Raw genomic sequence first — 13,994 nt, forward strand, 5'->3', positions numbered from 1 at the left:
ACAATTCTGTGGTTAGGAATATGCAATAGTTTTACTTTCCAGAATATATGATGGAAAGCTTAATGCTATTTATTGTGGCTACCCCTTTTTTTTTTTCCCATTTAAAGTCTTAAATTTACTTTTGAAGAGTAGCAGGACAGTTGACAGCTGATGGCTATATTTCTTAACAGATGTGTACTCTTTCCTGTGTTCAGTATATGTATGGAAAGTCTGTGTTCATACCTTTGTGTGTACTCTTAATTTCTGTAGCAATTTCTAGTAAACCCATCAGTAAACTCGTACATTCCCATATGAATTTTTGCAAATTTAGACTAGGAGCTCTGTGGAACAAGCAGTGAGTATAACCAGTCACTGAATTTATGGAACATTTTTGGAAAAGCGGTGTTCGTTTTACGTATTCATTTTGTCTGTTTAACTTGTGGGTTAAAAGACCCATATTCCCAGCAAATATCCCAAGGCGTTTTTCTCCCCAAGCAGAGCTTTTAAGGGTAACTCTACAGAACGTTTGCTTTGATATCTTCATATGTTTTTCCTTCTGTATCCTTGTTCCCTACAGTATTTGAGAAAGGCAGATTGGGAACCGCATCCATTTTGGACTGTGACAAGATAGCATCAGTGTTGCAGGATGCTCAGAGCATCTTGCAGGGCAGAAGAACTGCGGAGAAAGCTCTCTAATTTTATAATTTTGTTATCACTTCAAAATTGGTTTCTTTGAAGATGAGGATTGGTATCTTAAGGAGAAGAAATTTTCCCCCAGCAACCAGGGACTAGAAAGCTTTAAGATGAGACCTCAGCTAATCCATCCAAACCATGTCAGTGTGGGTGTGATGTATAAGCCCTGACATATAAGGTCCTGTGCTTCCTGGCTGTCCTGGTCGAAGACCCTACCACTGGCATGGAGAGGGTGTAAAAAGAGTGTACTGCCATGACTTGCAGCCAGGCAATATATTCTGAGGTTTCAGTCAAACCTATGTAATAACCCGAAGTTCTAACCCATCCCATGCTTGTATTTTGTTAATGGAAAGGTTTTTTATGAATATGCATAGCAGGAGAAAAAAAGATGATTTAATAATGGACAGTAAAACATGCAGTGAATTGTATCCTGTTAGTCTTTTGCCCGGAGAGGAGAAGACATTGCTTTCCTAATCTACTTCCTAACTCTATGAAGTCACTCTGCCTTCAGCTTAAAATAGAGGAACATATTGGGCTGCTTCTACTTTAGCCTGCTTGTTACCTGTCATACACTCTTTTAATGTTTCATCTAAACAAAGTTTGGAAATAAGAAATTAATAAAAGAGTTCTTTAAAATGTCATTTTTTTTAAATTTAGTCTTTATACCATAACATTTGTAACACTTCCTGAGACAGCAGTAGAGTATGCTGTCTCTCCATACCAGATTTTGTTAGCTCTTAAGCAGTACTTCAGGAAACAGCTCAGGTAAGTTATCCATCCACAGGGTGAATGAAAATAATTTAGTTTTGTAGGGAGAAGGGTAGTGAACTCTCCTTGGCTTCATAGTGATATTAGGGAAATTCAATCTGTGTTAGAAAATAGCCTGTGGCGAACTGATTTTTTGTTCCTAAGTGCCATAGTATTGAAAAATATGTGAATTTCTCCTAAGCCAAAGGTCAGTTTAGTTCACGATCACACCTACATTCATGGGCTGATCTGAACGCATAGAGAAGAAGCAAATCCACAACAGTGTTTCCCTCTGTGTGTTACTGTTCAAGCTATATGGTGCTTAGAGATTTCCTCTGCCATAACCTTTGCATTGGTGAATTTTTCTTCTATAACTCTCTAAGTCCATGAAATAATTTGTTTCTAACACAGATATTTCAAATAATGCATATATATAGAAAGAATGAACATTGATAAACCTCAGAGCTAAATATACTTATGTAAATATGTGTATGTTAGGATAATTTTTAACATTCGCTGGTATATGTAAAATGTCACACACATACATACACACACTCAAATATTTGACTGTATATACAATATATATGCATGTATTTATATATCATGGCCTATTGACTTAAGCATACACAGACACGCAGAGGTTTTATTTGTACGAAGACCATTCTGTGCAGCAAGAGAGCTAACTGAAGGCAGAGCATGGATTATTCAGCTGTAAAATCCTAACTGGCAATTGACTGCTCTAATTAAAGCATTGAAGGCAGAGTTAGCAGGCAGGTTTGCCTTCGTCCAGGTGCCATCACCCTTCCTGACTCCAGGAACAAAGGTAGGACATGCCTTGAGTGCTCCAGAACAGAAAGAGTTAAGAAAACAAAGGAACGCTTAACTTTTCCAGCATATAAATTAAGGGTTATGTGCATGGTCTACTCTGGCTGACTAGCTGATTGTTTATGGAATTTATAAAATAGTGTGTCCAATAAATACACAATCCTCAGATGACAGTTTGGGCTAGTGCAGTTTTGGCGTTATTTCCCTCATTTTCAGCTGTCACCTTCGCTTTGATCAGCATCAAATTCGCCTGAGATTTGAAAAGTCACTATTTGCTTTTTCTCTGCTTGCATTTCTTGAGTCTCACCTTGCTTGCATATTAGGCCACATTTCTTGTCAAGTTAATAATAGAAACAAACATAAACATAAGTATCTCTGTTAGCTTTAGAGCATCCTATAAAACATATCTATATTTCCAGTTGTGTACAAAACAAACTTTTATAAAGATTGGCAAAAATGTCAGAATGTAATTAAATTTTGGAGCTCTGGTAGGATGGCATGGCAGTATCACAATCTCCCGAGGAAGGAATAATCTGGACAAGCAAGTGGAAATATAATTAGTGAGCTTTTTGAAATGAAAGATGTTGTCCTCAAGTTATATTTTAATATAAATTTGTTTGCCTTGCTTTGTTTGTGTTAAATAAGTTAATATTTTCTGTGCTTTTTCATGTATTCTTGACCAAAACTAAAATTGCGAAGGTTACATTCATTTGAGAGAGATTCTTAGCTAGCATAAATTTACACAGCTTTTTTGACTGCAGTAAAATTGTGCGAGATTGAGCCTATTAGCTGCATATCATCAGAGCATGACGTGTACTTTCGCGTACTCCTCAGATACAGACATTTAGCATAGCCACATGTTTAGGCATCCAAGCAGAACTACTGTTCAAAAAAATACAGTATTTCACAGAAGACTCGGTCTGAGACAGAACATTATACCACTTTTGAATAACAAAGCGTACCTTAACTGACACAATAGAACCAACAAGCTGCTGCTCTTTCTTTCAGGTTTGCTGGCTTTATTATTAATAAAGATGTAGTTTTCTAAGAAAAAATAATAAATCATTAGTCATACTGTTGAGTTCATAACTATTCTGGATTTTATGTCATCTTCAATCATCTATACACACACACACACACACACACACACACACACACATGCATCCACACACATACCTGGTATTAATTCTAAGATATCAGACCTATGATCAAATTACCATTTGCTAATAAGTTAGGTTTCCTCATCTGCATAGTAACTGCATGTTTCATTCATTGCAAATGTGAAGTAACTCATGTAAGTTTTAATCTCTTTCACTGACCCTTTTTCTTTTTTTCACTTTACATGTGATGTACTGAAAGCATTATCCCAAGCATCAGTGCTAAGTGTTGCTCGTACTTGATCGCACGTCTCAACCATAAAAACTGGTGATTTGTTTCCAACATGATGCATTGACTGAAGATTGTATTGACTGATACATTGGTTGTCAGGATTTCGTAGTCTTGGTCCTGTTCTTTCTTCTGTGTGACTATGGCTGCACCAAAGCTATAAGGCAGGTCTGCTTTGTTGCCCACCCCAAACCTCTGGTTCTCCCATCCAGATTATAAAATGATGGTGAAGGACACTGCTATTTCTTCTCTGTCCACATGGTGAGTTACCTTTTAGAGGGGAATGATGCAGAAACGGATGATGATTCTGTCCAGCGTACAGTGAGGTGTCAGAAGGCTGTTCCCCAGTCGGTGTCAACTGGGACTTGTCACCGTGTCCCGCAGTATAATGGGACACGTGTGGGGTGAGCTTCTTCACCATCCAGCATTTCCAAACTCTTTAACGGGAGGAGAACAATAAGCGTTCATTTGTTAGGGTGGGTAAAGTACTCCAATAGCGAAAGTAACAGGTATTGTAGAAAAGCAAGTTACATAAGAAAATATAGTTATCTCCAAGCTGAAATATTGGGTCAAGCAATGTTTTAGAGTTTCACAAACCAGTTAATACATATGGTCTGAGGAACAGATGTGCTGGGACGCACAGAGAGATTTTTTAACTCAGAAAGTCAGAGAAAACTATGAAAAACTGGGAACAGAATCATATACCCTTGCTTGTGAGCTGATGGTTTTATTGTAAATAACTTTTCTATTGGATCCAGTTTTCCTCTTCACTTTCATGGATGTTCTTAAAGAATCATCACAGTTACAAATACCTCCTGCCCTTAGCAGGACTGTGATGTTTCCCTGGAAATCTGAAAGAAACCATTAGAGAGGTGTGCTATGACTTTTGAAGCTTGTTAGTGTTTTTGACTATTTTGTGATAAATGTGTGCTATATTTCCCAGCTGTCTTTGGACAGTTGGCCAGATGTCTGTGTCTAGAAGAGCTATGGCACATATTGAAGATGGGAAAAAAAGGAAGGGTCATTTTTTATTATTGTCCCCCTGTGATTTTATATCATAACTAGCAGTACAGCCTAACATAATTTCTTTGGGTTTCTTTTTCTCTGTGAGTTATTTTCTTTAGATAATGCCTTTACACCATAAGAGAGTATGACAATTTAATACAGTTAGAGAACTAAAACTGGGATATATTGTCTTGTGCAAAGCCAAGTTTCTTTCAGTTGCCCCTGTATCTCAAAAATAAAGTTCTACATCCTGCTAAATATTACTATTATTATGTAGCTGTGGCATAGAGTACTGAATACAGGGGGGAGTGACAAAGCAAGCTTTTCATAAACCCCATGAAATTAATTTATATGAGACTGGAGTGGTAAAGCTGTGGGTAGTCTTAGACATAACTGGAATTTATTTATCTTTTTTCAGTTTTGATGATTGGTCTTAAACAGAATTTCTTGAAATACAGTTTTACAATCTGAAAGGACCAGATTAACATCCGTACTTACATGTGAACATAGTTAAATAAACATCAAGTAGATGAGATCTGATTTTATGTGTAGTCATATTTTAAATAGTATTGTGTAGTGTGATCTATTGGTGACTTTGGGAATGTATGTGAAAGTGAGTAACCAGGAGACTGCAATGCGGCCACCATGAGTGTTGGATGGGAGAGTTCCCCAGAGAACAGGAATGGAAGCTAGATGCCCCGACTGCACACACAAATGACCAATTATTTCTATAGTGTATTTACGAGCCTAATGAAACTGCCCAGAACTAGCAGTTGTAGAGATGTCTTTAAAGCATAAACAACCAGTTGTACTAGCACCATACTTCAGGATCAGGTCTGCAGAACTGATGATGATGGTCTGGTTACCTGCCCTTTAGGACTGGCTGTTAAGTCTGGCTGCTAAATCTGTTAAGAACTGCTACATTTAAAATATAGGCGGTTCTGTCATACAGACTTGCCATATGTTCATACAGCTCTTTTAGAAGGAAATTCAAGTCTGAAGGCACTCTGACCATTATTGCAGTCCATAAGGCTCTACACTGAGAAAAGGCAAACGAAAAAAATCCCCACTTTAGTGATAACAGTAGTATTGTGAGGAGGAGCAGTGGTGGCAGTAGTGGTAGTAGTAGTAGTAGTAGTGGTGGTGGTGGTGGTGTAGTAGAAGCAGTGGTAGTTTTAGTTTTACGGTGAAAGAAGTACTGTTCATTCTGAGAGTGATAGTCAATTTCAGATATTAGCTATTGGTATTAGCTATTCGAAAGAAGTGTGAATTCATCGGCCTGAGGAAGATGATGAGGACACAGACCTTCTATAATTTACAGCTAGACATTCCTTGTTTCAAAAGTAGGTGGAGTTCATGGTGATACATTAGGAAGGAAGAAGGTGGAAGATGATATAAAAAAGATCATATTCCTTACCATGGTGAGGTTGTGCTTGATAATTATCCATAGTGACCATGTATGCATGTGATAGAGGGTTATTTCAAATTTGAAATTTTTACTTTATCAATTTATTGGGGATGAACTTATTTCATAACTAGAGCTTCTTCCCTTTATCTTTGCATTCTCTCTAGACATGGGGGGATCTTTTGTGAATGACAACTAATTTGTCATCCATGCTGTCATGTCTGTTTAAACTCATGCAGTGAGTAGATGTCTGAATACTAACAATTGCTTAATGCAAGCAATGCCAGTTGTTTTGGTTTTTCAGCCTTTTGTCAGCACCAGGTTCTTCCATGTAATTGTAATGATCCACTCTGGTTTCTCTGACGTGCCCTTGGGTGCCACTTCTGTGGTCTAAGAGATCTTGTAGCAAGTCTGAAATGCGAAAAGCAGAGTGAACTTCCCTTTGTTCATTTTATCCCATTACCTCAAGTAATATTTCCCCCCTTCTCATTCCTCCAAGGAGAAGGTGGCAGTGTATGAGGAACTGTAGAGGCTTTCTGACACTACAGGTGTTATGTAGACATGATACTGATGGTTATTTTGAAGAGTTTAGGGTCATCATGGATTTGTGTTTAGATGTTTGGCTGGTCTGATTAAATAAATAACAATAATACGTAATCCAGGGAGATTTATTTTCTTGTCTCCCTTGGTAATCTTAGAGATGAGGAATTCTTGAGAACGAATTTGTCCACTGGCATTGTCTCCAAAACCAGCTTTATCTCTAGGAAGAGTTGGTCCCCTTATGCTTGTCGGAATCTATCACAAAACAAGCACATGATGGATTTTCCTATTCAAAGAAATGTCTCTAGTGAGAACAAAACTCAAGTCTCTAGTGAGAACAAAACAAAAAAAACTAAGTTATGTTCATAGAAGATATGTATCGCTTTTCTTCAGGGAACTTTGAGAGTGTTTCATTTTCTTTCCTTGTTATAAATCTCACAAGAGGTTAATAATTTGTGAAAGTGAAAAGCTTTAAACAAAAAGATATCTTGATCATCCTCATGTAAAAGGGTACTTTATTTTAAAGACTCAATTTGAGCATGGAACAAATTGATGAAATTGTAGTACAAAACCTTTAATGCATTAGAATGATTGCATTTGGAAATCATTATGTATACAAGTAGTTATTACAGAAATAACCTTCTTTGTCAAGTATTCTTGGCGTGGAAGTAATCAGCATCCTATCCCATTAATTGTTTGAGTCCCCTGAAATCTGTAATGAGGTTTTTTACGGAAGGTTTTCAGTCAAATGCAAATGATTCATTGAAGCACTTAATCATAAGATAAATAGTGATTCTTTAGTAAGTATTTTTTATTCACTGTAGTAAATGTGGCATGTTAACTGTAGATGCACAGCAAACTGTTTTTCAGTTACTTTTCTCACAGCATTTTTCTTTAAAGATTCATTGTTAGTCAGAAAGTAATAATGGCTGCACCAAGAAAGAAACTGCTTGACAGATGTCAAGAAATCTGTGTCTGATATAGCTTCAAATAGATTTTTTTTTTCCCTTTGAGTGCTTGAAAAATGAATTTATTTCTTCTGGTCGATAGAGACATATATTTTTCAACAGGTATTGACAATCAAATATCATCCTTTTTTCACAGGTCTGATTACAACAACATCAAGAAAATTGGATCGGGAACAGCAAGCAGAGCATTTTTTGGAGGTAAGATTAAGTGGAAAATATATGTTAAAAGGTTAACTGATTATAGTAGTTTAAAATCACTCCTTCCTGTTCCAGGAGAGTGGTATACTCCCTTCTCTCAATGTTTGACAGACTTGTACAAAGCTGAGAATTGCCTGATTATACAGAACAAATTGCAATTCACAAGCACAGGCAAAAATTGAACGAATATCACAACATTTGTTTTCCACTTCTAATCTGCTTCAGTTAAATCTTTTATTATAGCCTTTAAATTTTATTTGTGACAGAAGTTTAGAATATCCAGAGCAAAATTATTTATTTATTTATTTATTTATTTATTTATTTATTTATTTATTTATTTATTTAATGGGAGGAATCACCCCAACCCTTCAGGTTAAACACATTTAAAGTTATGTACCTCAGATCTAACATACAAACTATTCTTTTGGATGAAAGCAAACTTTGACCTTTCACACATTCACTGCATTATCAGAAACAGTGAATAAATTTCTTGGCTTTCACTTATTGGAACTATCAACGACAATTTTCAAGTTAAAAATTGATCTCTTATAATAAGACTGTCTAAACCATTCCCTTGGCCATTAGGTGAATGTTTGTCTTTATATTTAGCTCACATATGTTGCATATGGAGTGATATACTTGTAAACTACTGGTTTTACAACATGTGGTTTTTTTCACATTACTGTATACCATGCTGTGGGTTGGTTTTGGTTTTTGTTTTTTCCTTTGGGTAGAAGATCCTTGAATGTTCTCTTTTCTCTGTGAAATTAGGAATTCTTGTTTCATGTTGGTACAAGTAAAAAAGCACCATATTGTCTCACATAATCAGTCATTCCTACTATGTATTTTAGGAAATTCTCTTCAAATCCATGCAAGTTAAAAAACATCTGGACAAAATAGTTCCCAATGCAATCACTATCTGGCAGCAAAATAGTCAAATATACTTCTGCATATTCCATGGTTATTTCTATTTATGTTAGTCTGATTGAGTCCCTTGAAATAATCACAAATTATTTTACTGCAGAACATGGGAGAGAAGGGCTCATTTATTACTGTACAAGTTTGGGGTTTTTTAATCATAATTCACTGTAGATGCTTATGCATTCCAGGCCATAAATAAATGGAGGGAAATAAAAGGATTTTCCCCTTTTTAGGATTTATCAAGTTGGAAAGTTAGCAAAATAATAGTGTTCCAATAACTGCAAGTTTCCAGTTTATACTGTCACAGAAGATCACAAACAATGAAATTGGCAGTAATTTAAAAATATATCTATTGATGAGAATCTTGGGTCTGTAAGTCTCTTTTGCATTTATGTGTTTGCCTCAGAGACCTCAGTAAAACATGCCAAATTTACATTTTCCAGAGGATTTCCACACAGATGGGGAAGTGTTATTATTAACAGCAAAAAGAAAAAACTAATTACTTATAGGAATTAGGCTTCAGTCATCAATGCAAGTTAATATATTCCTTCCCCTGAATTTTATCTCATTTGAAAAAATAATTATCTGCAAGATTTTGAGGACTGAAGATGCACTGGAGGGAAGTTGGTGTCATAGGGTGCTTCAAGGCTTGTGAATGGGGAGCGAAGTGGGTGGCAGGCTACAGAGAAAAGAGACACCTGAGCAGGGTGTCCTGGAGGAGTGGGGAGAGGACAACAGTGTTGTAAAGCACACCTGGAACAGTGCGTGGGAAAGGGGATTGGTCTCTGGCGGGACATGGCCCCGATGGCCAAATCGACCCTCTGAGCTACCGATGAACCGTCACTGCCTCTTGGGAGGTGCGTTCCTGGGGATCGGGACAAATAAGCTGCTGGGGATCTGGAGCCAGGCTGGCCAAGCTGTGCTCGGTCTTGTGGCACACTCAGAAAACGTTTTCTAAAATGCCTGGCTGTCTCTGTGTGTAATTAACCCCCTGGGGAGGCCTTAATTGCCGAAACAACCATGGTCTCCCAGTAGTACAGTCCTTTCCTTCCGGCTTCATTTCATACCCTCCTTCCAGTAGTCTGTCTGGCATAAAGGAGAGCAAACTTGGCTCCCTTTGAAAAGCTCTGATTAATGCTTGACCTGGCAACCCTTTCTCCCCTTTGCCCAGTGCATGTGTGAGGCAGTAAAAAACTTTTCTAGATACAACTTTTTAATTATTTTTAATAAGCCTGTCTTTTCCCTACTTGAGTTTGACAGGGACACTATACACATACCGGGCAGTACTTACTGAGCAAATGCGACTGCTAGCAATATTTCCGCTCTTTCACAAAAGTTGTTAAGAAAATGAGGTAAAATAATAGGGCACAAGTTATTCATCGTAATTGTGTGTAGTGCCAGTGCTCATCTCCAGACTGCTCCCTGTGATGGCTTAGGGTGGCTCTTCTGGACTTGTCTGTCCCTGTCTGTATCAGAGGAAACATGAACTGCCCGTGAGGACTGGGTAGGTGGTTTTAAGTCTGCAGTGCTTAGGAAAGGTGCATCTAAGTGACTCTCCTCATAAGTACGTAAGAAGTCTGTTGCAAAGTACTGAGCCCCAGTTAGCCATGCATCTCTCCTTCCTTCCCCTTTAATTATCTTCTTTGGACATATGGACCTGTGTCCATGAGACATTTTCAGTGGTACCCGAGGCGGCTGTCACAGCACTTGCACTTGCAAGTGTATGTGCCAAAGTGAGCGTAGAAACATGTCTCGACCCTGCATTAAAAGATGCATGAGGAAGTCAGAAATAGACTCCCCTTTATAATAATTGAGATTTGTTTGTTCGTTTTGGTGATGTTGTTTGGGGAGGTGGTTTTTTTGGTTTGGGCTTTTTGGGAGGAGAAAAAAAAAAATTTATTTCTTCTCCCAGATTGGTCATTGATTGTGGCATTGTCAATGCTGGTTTTTACAGCTCCCAAGTTGAGGGCTTAATTTTTTTTGACACATTTGTAATGTCTTGCAAAGCTGCAGGTTTTCATTCAGTGCTTGTTATCAGGTAGAATTTCTCTGCCTATGTTTAAATTGGATGTCACTGGATTTATACATGATGGTCTCTTGCTTTAGTGGATTCTTAATATGGGTTCTGCCTAAAATAGGAGGAAAATGACCACTTGATTATATTACTTTTTCACACGAAGCAAACCAAAAGCATTTGTTTTATTTCACAGACTTCCTTAAAGGTTCTGTAGTTGGGATGAAGTATTTAAATATCCATCTGAAACAAGAAAGGTAATTCTGAGAGTTACCTGCTTTGCAAGTAAATGAAAACAGCAATGTATTTCCCACTGAGGTGCAATTGCAGGTGTTGGGTGATCTCCTTCAATAATTGGACACATCATCCTCTGCTTTCCTTCTTTCACTCCTTCTTCCTTGGGGTATGTGTCGTCTTCTAGTAATTTCTGTGTTAACACTTAAGTCTCTCTGCTTTCATATGATGCTAATTTACTAAAAAGAAGCAGCTAGAAGTGGAGAATATTAGTTTGAGCTATGGAAAAACACAGCAAATAGTCTGGCTGCTTTTTCTCCCCACATTATTTGTGGATGCAGCCTATTCCTGGTCTGACAGCTTTACAAACTCCGGTGATTTTGCTATGTGATTTCATGCAAACAGCTGCTGGAGTGGTGGAGGTCCAATAATAAGTGTAAAAATTAAACCATGTCATGTGGGATCTGCATCTTTGTGTTGTGTCACCTGATTTTGAGATGTCCAGAATATGAGTAATTCCTGGTCTGCTTTACAGTGTACATGTGCATCTTGATGGGAGAGGATTGTTGAATCCAGGCTACAGTTCATTGACTTGAGCATCCAGCCCAGAAAGTGGATTCGAGCACACGCTTTCTCACCCTGAGCAGTTTCTGAACGTGCTGTTGCACGTGCTGGGTTACTTACGCCTCCAACATGGAAAGTCTCTGCAAAATGCACCCGCTGCTGGGGGGTTTGGTTTGCTGGGAATTGCTAGACCTGCATTTAGCAAAGAATGAGCCATAAGACTTTCAGGCTTCAGTGTGGAATTCTAGCAAGTCTTTGAAACTTTATGTTTGGGGGGATAAATTATCTGTAGTGAGAGATGACCTCTTCATCCTCTTGATAACACTACAGAGTAAGTTGGTGCTTTTAAACTGCTGAAGCTATTTAATCATTCCTTGATGAGGGTTTGTGGTGCAGGCTCTTAAGTTATTTAGCCAGTTTTGAAAGTTGTATCTATAGTTATCTCTCTGTGTTCCTCCAATTTATGTTTAAATTTACCACTGTAGATTCATTCAGAAATTATCTTTTAACGTTTATCATGGTGGAAAACTTGTCTCAGCCTCTCTTAAGAAAAAAAAATAGTTGCTAATAAGCATGGTCAGAACTTTAAATCTCTCCAAGAGTGATAAAGCAACTGAAGACAATAGGTTTAAAAATACCATTACAACAGCATTAGCCTTTCAAGGTCCGAGTCATGTACCATAATTAATGAGGAGGAGAAGTGGGAGCAGCGTGTTGGCTTAGTGCAGCTAATTTTTAGCCAACTTAGTGCTATCAGAATAGTAACAGTTCCTCTCAAGAGCCTTACTTTTGTCGCAAATCAGTATATACAAGCTTCATCAATCTTCCTGCTGTGATGCTTGAGTGTAGCTCTGAGAAGGATGTCAGTAACAGTGCAAGGGGTTGTAATGAAGATAAATTGGTAAATCTGATGTGAGTGTCAAAATACATGGGCTGAATGAAACATATTGGTTTCTATTTACTGTAAGTACACTAACAGGGTACAATAAACTCTGTTACATGGTATGTATTTATATGCAGTAATTAGAGGGAAGCATAATAATCTGCTGTAATTGTAGCCTTCTAGAAAGAATTCAAATTTCCACTCATTTAATGGGAAGTCACAGTGGTGAGGAGAATTTTGATGGAGGGAACTATGATTTTATTCCACTTGGAATTTGGTCTGGAATGTCACAGGGGACGTTGCTGCTGGAAACATTATTGCCACAGTTTGCAGGGGAAGAGTGGGTTTAAAATCTTGAAAAGCAGCATTTTAAAATAGCAGTCCCTCTCAGTTCTTCCCACAGACACCACACTGGTGGTTCAGTGTTGGACCAGTGCTGTGTTCTCTGCCATCCTCCTCTTTTCCTCTAGCATCTCCCACTCAAGAACTTCACAGATTTAACTTGTTTTGCTCTTGAGCCTATTCAGTTAGGCTGTAGCCTTTGCTAGTGGTGATGCCTGGAGTCAGTGGTCCTTTGAGAGTAACTGCAGTGAATTTTGAAGAATGTAGGCAGCTGTGTGGCAACATGCTCATGTGTATTTTTACAGGAGAGGTACAAAAGCTGAAGTTCATTTGGTTTATGTAGCTGAATATGTACAGAACACTGATTGCTTAAACCCTGGATTATGGATCTGTGTAAGCATTTGTTTCATGGATCTTTAGCATTGCCCACATTTGGCAGAGAAAGCTGCATTTTTTCTTGGTGACATGTTGGTGATGGGGTAAAAATGAGGCAGTGTGTCTGATTGAACATTTTGTCTGAGGTTTAAATGGCTCCAAAGGAACATGCCTTTCCCTTTTTAACATTAAAGCCTATCACATGATGCAAGGGAAATTAAAAAGTAGGTAAACAGCCTCTTATTTGCAGCTTGAGTTTAAAAATCATTACTGCCTGTCCTTGCTGGAAATAAGAGAATTATTTTTATTATTTTGAGGACACATGAAAGGATTTTTAGTGGAACAGTAGGTATGCAGAGGCAACTTTCTAAAAAGATAATGAAAGCTGTATCATGTCCAATTTGAATGGTGACATATTGAACTTGATTGTCAACCTCAGAGTTGGAGGTAAATCAAAAAGGAAAAAAGAAAAGAAAGGTTTAAAAGAAAAGAAAGGGAAGAAAAGAAACAGTTCTAAAAAAAAAATTACAACCATGTTCATCTCATATTACCTCTCCATGGGTTTATCAGCAGAGGGTGAAGTTGCCTGTGGGACAGGTCGGTGTGGTGGTGGATCTAGCAGAGACCCGAGTTCTCAGCATAGAAGGCACATGCTGAGCTCACTCATCCCACGCTGCAGATTTCCATCCTGCACCCTGTGTTCTTCAGGAGTTGTTATTCTGCACCAGCTTTGTAGAGATGCATGGGCTCCACCTGCCCCCCTTCCCTTTCCCCTCACAATTATTTTTTTTTCCCATCAAGTTGCTATTTTCAGAAGTAGCCAACAACTTTCCAGATGCAGGAGATGACCGGAGGTTAAAACTCCCTTTCAGAGACAGATTTGCATATGACATTGCACCCTGTATCTCATGTGTA

At 38.0% G+C, this 13,994-nt stretch overlaps 1 protein-coding gene across 12 annotated transcripts in view; it reads left to right on the forward strand.

Annotated features, from left to right (window-relative positions):
- The window catches only part of FAT3 (FAT atypical cadherin 3), a 409,192-nt gene that overhangs the window by 267,899 nt on the left and 127,299 nt on the right, over positions 1–13,994 (forward strand). For all 12 annotated transcript variants that reach the window (XM_026843787.1, XM_026842179.1, XM_026845464.1 and 9 more), the window contains exon 4: positions 7,685–7,746. In XM_026843787.1, the coding sequence (XP_026699588.1) occupies positions 7,685–7,746 (62 nt within the window). The remainder of the gene's footprint in view (positions 1–7,684; positions 7,747–13,994) is intronic.

The sequence above is a fragment of the Athene cunicularia genome, assembly GCF_003259725.1.
Source record: "Athene cunicularia isolate RWA chromosome 1 unlocalized genomic scaffold, athCun1 chr1_part1, whole genome shotgun sequence".
NCBI classification, from domain to species: domain Eukaryota; kingdom Metazoa; phylum Chordata; class Aves; order Strigiformes; family Strigidae; genus Athene; species Athene cunicularia.